This window comes from Cryptomeria japonica, chromosome 9, assembly GCF_030272615.1.
Source record: "Cryptomeria japonica chromosome 9, Sugi_1.0, whole genome shotgun sequence".
NCBI classification, from domain to species: domain Eukaryota; kingdom Viridiplantae; phylum Streptophyta; class Pinopsida; order Cupressales; family Cupressaceae; genus Cryptomeria; species Cryptomeria japonica.
Window position 1 is genome coordinate 610445164 of NC_081413.1, and position 9233 is coordinate 610454396.

Sequence of the window (9233 nt, forward strand, 5' to 3'; positions counted from 1 at the left end):
TCTATTTGTTCCTTTGTGCTAACATACTCCAACACCACTTTCTTCTCTTGAGCTTCTTCTCTAAGATAATGATATTTGATAGAGATGTGCTTTGTCTTAGAGTGCATAACAAGATTCTCTGAAATGTTAATGGCACTAGTATTGTCACAGAATATAGTTACTGACTCGGTAACTTTCTCATTTATACCTTCCAACAGTTGTTTGATCCATGCTATGTTGGTACAATTCAATGCTGGAGCAACGTATTCAACTTCTGTTGTTGACTGTGAAACACATCCTTGTTTCTTGCTAAGCCAACTCACTAGTCTTTCTCCTAAAAAAAAAGCTCCTCCACTCGAGCTTTTCCCATCATCAATGTTGCCTACCCAATCAGCATCAGTATAAACTTTTAAATAAAAATCATTTCTTTTATAATATACTAAGCCATAATCTTCAGTGCCTTTCAAGTATCTAAAAATTCTCTTGATTGTTGTCATGTGTGTTTCCTTAGGATCTACAGAGAATCTTGCAACTATACCTACTGCATGTGCTATATCTGGCTTGCTGTGAACAACATATTGTAGCTTTCCAATCATGGATCGATAAAGTGTCTCATCAATAGTTTACAGTTGGTAGTCATAGGAGTACTTATTGGTTTTGAATCCTCCATTCCAAATTTCTTTAGGATTTCCTTTATGTACTTGGATTGAGTAATGAAAATCTTATTTTTCATTTGCAGTATTTGTAAACCTATAAAATACTTTATCTCACCGATTAATGACATCTCAAATTCTTTGCTCATTTCATTTCCAAAGTTCTTGCATAAAGAATCATTTCCACAAAAGATAATATCATCAACAAATATGGTTGAGATCAGTATTCCATTTTCATCATTCTTCATGTACATATTGTTGTTTTCACTTGTTCTTATAAAACAAATCTTGATTAAATAAGAGTGCAATATTTCATACCATGCTCTAGGTGCTTGTTTCAAACCATATAAAGCTTTGTTCAATTTACATACCTGATCTTTATTATTGTCTTCAACAAATCCTTCAGGTTGTTCAATAAAAACTTCTTCTTCTAATATACCATTCAAAAATGCAAATTTGACATCCATTTGATATACCTTGAAATTCTTGTAAGCAACATATGCCAACAATGTTCTTACTCCTTCAAGTCTTGCCACAAGTGCAAAAGTCTCACCATAATCAATTCCTTCTTCTTGGGCATAACCTTTGCAAACTAGTCTTTCTTTATTTCGAATGACCTCACCTTTTTCATTCAGCTTGTTTCTGAAGATCCACTTTGTACCGATTAGATTTTTGTCCTTCGATCTTGCGACCAATTTCCATGTGTCATTCTTCTTGATTTGATCAATCTCTTTTGTCATAGCATTCATCCAATCTTCACTGTTAAATGTCTCTTCCACTATTCTCGGTTCAAATTCAGATATCAGACATGTGTTATGTCTCAATTTGTTCCTTTTCATCACTGGATCATCCTTATCTCCTATAATCTAACTTGATGCATAATGTCTCTGACATACTTGGCTAATACAGGATTGGTAGGCTCTGTATGATCTTCTTCATCACTCGGTAACTGGACATTCTCTTCATTTCCTTCTACAGTTTTCTCGATAGGACTTGTCGGTTGAACATAGACAAATTCATCATAATCTTCTGGTTCCTTGTAATTTCATTCATCATTTCTTTCTGCAAATTCATCAATTTTCACATTTGCACTTTCTACTATTTTGTTAGATGATTTAATCAGACATTTAAATGCTTTACTTCTAGAAGAATAACCAAGAAATGTTCCTTCTTCACCTTTCTGATCAAACTTGCCATTTCTATCATCCTTGTGTACATAGCATCTACTTCCAAAGATTTTAAAATAACTTACATTAGGTTTCTTGTCATACCAGATTTCATATGGTGTCTTCAAAGTTCCTTTCTTCAGTTGTACTCGGTTCAGGGTGTAAATTGCTGTGCTTATTGCTTCTCTCCAAAATGTTTGTGGCACTTTCTTTTCAATCGTCAGGGTTCTGGCACAATCCACAATAGATTTGTTTCTTCTCTCAGCAATTCCATTAGGTTGTGGAGTTTGCAATGCAGAGACTTGTCTTTTAATACCATGATCATTGCAGATTAAGTTGAACTCATCAGATGTGAACTCTCCTCCTCTATCTAATCTAAGACATTTCAGTTGTATTCCTATTTCATTTTCAACTCTTGCCTTGTACCATTTAAACAATTGAAAAGCTTCTAATTTTTCTTTTAAAAACATTACTGACATCATCCTTGAGTAATCATCCACAAATAATATGAAATATTTATCACCATAATAACTTTGAACTTTCATAGGACCACAAAGATCAGTGTGCACAAGATTTAAAATTCCTTTTGAAGTGTAGGACTTACTTGTAAAGCTTGATCTTGTCATTTTACCCATCTAGCATCCTCGACACATAGCATTCTCAGGCTTTTCCAAATTCGGTAGACCTCTTACTCGGTGCTTCTTGCTTATTTTGATCAGATTATCAAAATTTACATGACAAAACCTTTTATGCCATAACCAGGTATCATCTATCCTTGCATACAGACACTTGTTCTGAGTTGAGTCAAGTTGAAATGTGTTACCTTTTGTTTGTGTCCTGATAGCAGCTAACTTTCCATGCTTGTCATGAACTTTGACAATTCCTTTCTGAAATTCTATTCGGTATCCTGTATCGTTTAGCTATGCTACACTCAAAAAAATTATATTTCAAACCTTCAACCCAATAAACATCATTGCATCTTGCATTGTCAAGAAGTGTTATAGATCCTTTACCTTTTAATGGACATGGTGCATCATTACCAAATCTTACATAGCCTCCATCATAGTCTTCTAACATAAAAAACTTATGTTTATCACCTGTCATGTGATGTGAGCATCCACTATCTATGATCCAAGAATCATTAGTATTTATGTGAGATATTAGGGCTTTTTCTTCATACCTTTCTTCATCTGATCCATCTTTGATAGCCACATAAACTACTTCCTTTGTATCAGTTTCATCTGATTTATCATCATTGAATTCCTCATCGACTATTAAGCATGACTTTCTATCTCTTCTTCTGAAGTCTCGATGTCCTCTGTAATGATTATCTTTCTGTTTGTCATCTTGGTAATCTCTCTTTTCAGTAGAATCTTTGTCAGGACAGTTAGAAGCAATATGTCCTATATTATCACAATTGAAACATTTCAAAGGTATTTTTCCTTTATACTTACCTTTGCCTCTCGGTAACCTTCTGGCTAATAGTGCTTCAAACTCTTCTTGCTTTCTGATTTCCTCATACAGTTTGTGTGCTTCCTCCATGTTTTTGCGAAATCTTTCACTTGCTCCACTGATTTGATTGACAATCTCCTTTAGTCTTGTATTGTATTGGGTTATGTTCTCACCTTCATTAATCCTCATAGATTCAAGTTGTCCTCTTAGACTATCCACTTTTGCTCTTTGAACATGTTCATCTCCACCATACACAAATATGAGCTTGTCCCACATTGCCTTTGCATCATTGCAACCTTCTAGATCATTAAATTTTGAATCGGTCAATGCAGATGTTATTTCAATCATTGCTTGAATATGTTCTTGCTTTTCTTTTATCTCTTCCATTGTCAATGGATAGGTGCTCGGTATAATGAAATCATTCTCCAGATAATATATAGCATATTCTCCAACTCCTGATAGGTGCAACTTCATCCTTTTCTACCATGTAGAGAAACTTGACTTGTTCAGCTTCGGTGCATACCTCTTATACATCTTTGGATCTTTGCCTCAAGTACCTTTAAACTTTTTCTTCCAGAGTCCAAGGCTCTGATACCAATTGATAGTTTTGATACTTAATGTAAGTACAAATCCAATAGCTAATATGATGAGAGGGGGGCAGGTGAATCATACAAACTTAATCTTCCATAAAAATAACAGATTCAACCTCGGTAACATATACTTCAGTAATATAACCAAAACTGCTAAACATGCAAACTCAAAAGCATATAAACATCATAACACTCATAACACCAGATTTAACGTGGAAACCCAAATAGGGAAAAACCACTGTGGGATTTTGGATCCACTAAGAAATATACTCTTCTAGAGTATGCTTGGTTAAAAGCAAATCCTATTAAAGATTACAAATACATTGCTAGATGTGACCTGGTTAAGGGATTTCCCTCAGATCTATTAGGATCTTCACCTTGTTAGAAGTGATCTTGTTAAAGGATTTCAAACACTCAATCAGAATGTCACCTTGCTAGAGGGTTTTACAAATAAAACTATTAAGTCCACTCGGTTAAGAGATTTTCTGTCACTTTACAAAATAACAATAATAAAAATCTATCTGCAACTTCACATCTAAAATGCTAAAGTAGATTCTTATTTGTTCAATACAATAGGACTTATCTTGTCCATCTGCTGGGCTCTATACTCTATTATTCAAACAGGTCTTCAAGCTTCTGTGCTCGGTTTAATAGAAATATGAAATAATCTCATATACTACTTATAGACCAAATAATCCAACATCATTAATCTAAAAACAAAGCTCTTAATAATAGATTACCTATTACTAATATATGAATATAGTTTTAAGGGTAAAGCACAAAATTATGTCATGTTTCATGCCAACTTATCAGCACAAGTGAATTTAAGTAATTCTAACTAAAAATTAATTTTAGTCAAACATATGGTCTATAAAGATGCATTATAGCTATTTTATACATGGGCCACAACTTTTCCAATTGGAATTGTCTACTAAATGTATATTTTATACCACTTTGGGTCTAATTACCAAAAAAAAAAATATTTTTAAAAATATCGATTACAAATCCTACTCATATAAATAATATTCTTTTTGAATTGTAAAAATACCGTTTTATAGATCTATAAGTGAATTTTCCAAAATATATATCTTTTAATATTTTAATTAGTTTTTATATTTTATATTTTATATTTTATTTTTATTGAAAGTAGGTCATTAACACTAAAATATAAGGTTGATTATCTTGTAAAGGAAAAATACTTAAATTTATTTAAGCATTTTGAAAAAAATAAATGCACTGGAGAGTCTATGTCAAGATGATATTTAACCCTTTTCTAATTTGGATAAATAATTAATAAAAAAGGTGATGCCAAATGGAAAGAGTTATGTTTTAGTACACAATTTTTCAAATTTATTGAAAAATATATATGCATAAAAAATAGTTAAAAATATATTTTTGCACTAAATTGTCAAGTTATCAACATACACAAAAAAATTGAACAGAAAAAGGTAAAATTTACTATATTAAGTGTGATGCCTTGTGTAACTTTAATTTTAGTATTTTATCAAAAACTAAATTACAGTGTTTACTTTATAAGAGGTATATTCAAATACTTTTTAAAATTTTTAAAAATATTACAAACATAAAATACACAAAAAAATATACATTTTATTAGTTTACATCATTTCAAAATTCAAAACATATATTTTTTATATTCACTATCATGGTATATATTTCACTTTCTATTGATTCAATTTAAAAAGTTGAATCAACATTGCCCATTTCCTTTATAAAAGTGTGACACAATTTTGTGCTTTTACCCTTTATTCTTTTTTTTTTTCCTACATAGAAATATATTCTCCTTTTATTAAACATTATCAATAGTGAAGAGTTATAATCCCAAGAATAGTCGATATCATAATTGAAACCTCAACAAAGATGATCATTTCCATTAAACTTAAATTTAAAACTCCAAGCAAAATAAATATAATGAATTTTGTTGCAATACATAATATATTGAAATACATATTATATTCTTTTACATTATTATTAGAAGATTGTAACAATAGCCAACATTATAATTGACTCTATATAGATTGAAAAAAAAGGTCTGACAAATTAGATTTAAAATTCAAAACAAAAAAAGATTGTATTCTATTTTATTCTAATACACCTTGTATTGAATTGCAATTAGACTCTCCTTATATAATAAAAATATTAAATAATCTAAAATACTATAATATGAATTATGAAATAATCTCATATACTACCTATAAATTAAAACACTCAACATATATTTACTTAAATACAAATCTCTTACCTATTATTAATAGATGAACAAACCCGCTTTTTGTTCTTCCTCTATTTTCCTACATAGAAATATACATTATTCTCCCCTAACCATTATTAGTAAAAATTATAGTTCGAAGAAGTTGACATCCTAGTATTATTCATGGATGGCTTAAATCACATACACTAAGCTTTGACTTCTAAGCTTAAAAGTGTTAAACACTCAGAATTGACTGACATTTTATAGACTTAATATGTTGCTTCATATGTGTAGCATTATTCATGAATCATATCAATATTTATAATTAAAATTGAATATACGATTAAATTTTTTTATCAAAATTAAATTTAAAATAAAAACTAAATAAATATATTAAATTTTATTATAATAGACCTTATATTGCTACATAATAAAAATATAAAAATAATCCTAATACTATTAACAATCTATAAATCAAATCATTCAACAGCATTAACGTGAAGGCATATCTCTTACCTATTACTAATAAAGGAATAAATCTATTGTTTATTCTTCTTTTATTTCCTTACATAGAAATCCACTTTCTTCTCCCCTCCTTAATCATGACCACTAGCCACGAATTATAGTTCCGAAAAGAAGTCGACGACATAGTTGAAACATCGACAAATATGATATCGTCCCTTGTACGTCATCAAATAGAGAGCTGCTTCTGAACGTCATGAATGGCCTGAGCCGAGAGCCTGAGCTGCTGGGTCTCCTCCTCAGTCAAGTGAAAGTTAACAGCACTAAGAACCCCTCTTCTTCCAATCAACGAAGGCAGGCTAAGAAAAACCTCATCTTCAATCCCATGAAACCCCTTGGCCAAAACGGACACCGGATGTATTCTCCTCTGGTTACGCAGCAAACTTTTCACCAAGTTAGCAGCAGAATAGCCAATGGCCCAACAAGTATACCCCTTGAGCTCGATAACCTCATAAGCACTATCAACAACAGCCCGATGAATAGCCTCCAACTGGTGCTTCTCATAAGGGATCTCCTGCTTATTCAGAAACCCAAGCACCGGCATCCCTCCAACACTAATCGACGACCACAGCGCCACGGAACTATCCCCGTGTTCCCCAACAATGTACGCCTCAACGTCCTGCGCATTAACATCCAGGTGCTCAGCTATCATGAAGCAGAACCGTGAAGAATCCAGGTTGGTGCCGGTTCCAATCACTCTATTCGACGGGAACCCCGAGAGCTTCCAGGCCACGTAGGTCAGAATGTCCACCGGGTTCGACACCACCAGGAGTATGGCCTCCGGGCTGTGCTCCACCACCTGCGGAACGATGCTCTTGAAAAGCTGCAAGTTCCGTTCAACCAGCGACAACCGGGACTCCCCTTCCCGTTGTCGTGCACCCGCCGTGATTATGCAGATGTCCGAACCGGCGGAGACAGTATAGTCGCTACCCGCCACGATCTTCGTCCGGGGCAAAAAGGCGGCGGCGTGTTGTAGGTCCAGCATTTCTCCCCTTAGCTTCTCTGCATCCACGTCTACCAAGGCTAACTCACTGGTGAGCTCCTGGGTCAGAATCGTTTGCGCCACCGCCATGCCCACATTTCCCACGCCCACTACTGTGATCTTCGTGTTTCTGGTATTGGGATGCAGTGGCTCTGCACCTTCGATTGGCTTGAAGAAGGTGCTGGCTATGTCTATGCCCAAATCGCCTGAACTCATGCTTTTTCGACCCTTCTCCATCTTGTTTGGTTTCTTCAGACTTGAGCCTCGCTTAATATAGTCATCGGTTGCCTCGAGGTCAAGGAAAACATAGCGGCGAATCTCACCATTGCATGTTCGTTTCTAGAAGTCATGGGTAGCAGATAATGGAATAAGTCTTTGTATTACAACCGCCTTTTCGCCCCCTGATTGCCATTATAAACCACCTAGAAGCTTGTTTCATGTGCTGAAACTTCATATGGGTGCCGTCAGATCGTAATGATCAGTGAATTGACCAACTGAAATACCTAATCGAGAAGGCTGAACTGGTCATCCAAACCGCCGCCCACAAACAACGACATATTGTTTTGCTTCCTTTCCAGGCAAATTTTCTTTCTTGGCGACTCATGAAGGTGACACCAGTATGGGAAAAAACTGACATACGGAAGGGTTGAGATTTGTACGTAACTTGAAGCCCTTTTCACAGGTTTTTTTATAATAAACTGAAGTATTTGTTCGCTTGGTCGCTAGCTGCCTTCTTAGAAGGCTTGAATGAAGGATGCTTGCTACGTCAAAGGGAGCGGTTGTAATATATAAATTTTTATCATAAATATGATCAAAAGTACATCAAGAATGTTCCATAAATAATGATATTATACATAATAATTTTATTTTTTTTTGACATGCTTAAACTATGGCCTTTATTTTCAAGTGTTTGTATATATACATATAATCATAATTAATTATGATTATAGTGTGTAAAAATAAGATACAATGTAATATTACATAGATATGTAGTATATTTTATTACTTGATTTTTATTAATTTTGATTCATTTTGAATTATGTTAATTTTTATTATTTATTCATATATACTTTCATTTATTTGTTATTTATTCTAATATTATTATTTTATATTTAAGATTTTTTTATATTAATATTGGTTAACATGGTTCAATTTTGAAGAGTGTGAGAATGAATCTAATATTCTAGCTTTTTTGTTCTTTTATACTAGTTGTGATAAGCAAACTTGACATATATTGGCATGACATGTTTTTCATGATATTCAAGGACGTTTAGTGTGGACCTACTTTCATAGGAAGAACAATTACAAAGCACTTCAATTGTAACAAACAAAAGAGGAATCATATTTACAATGTCATCATATAGGCTTACATGTATGCATATGTTGTCTTCAATATATCTAATTGTCAGTAATTTATCCCACTAAATTATGTTGAGCTAGGAGAATGCACCAACATATTGACTAAATAATTTCCTCAATGGCATCCCTAGACACCACATATCAAAAAGGAAAATATGAGAAAATATTCGAGCACATATTCTATTAGATTATTATGATAGATTAGGTCCATGTTAGTTGAGATTAAACTCATGATACTCAAGATCAACCTCCATCATTTTTTAAGCTAGTTTCAATTTTGAGATAGTCATTAGATTAAGGCCATTATTTTTTGGAGATGAA

At 33.2% G+C, this 9233-nt stretch overlaps 1 protein-coding gene across 1 annotated transcript; it reads right to left on the reverse strand.

Moving 5' to 3' along the window:
* Positions 1–6619: 6619 nt before the first annotated feature.
* LOC131042863 (L-lactate dehydrogenase B-like) lies at positions 6620–7790 on the reverse strand. The gene has a single exon (XM_057976192.2). The coding sequence runs from the start codon at positions 7788–7790 to the stop codon at positions 6741–6743; it is 1050 nt and encodes a 349-aa protein (XP_057832175.2). The 3' UTR covers positions 6620–6740.
* Between the last annotated feature and the right edge of the window lie 1443 nt (positions 7791–9233).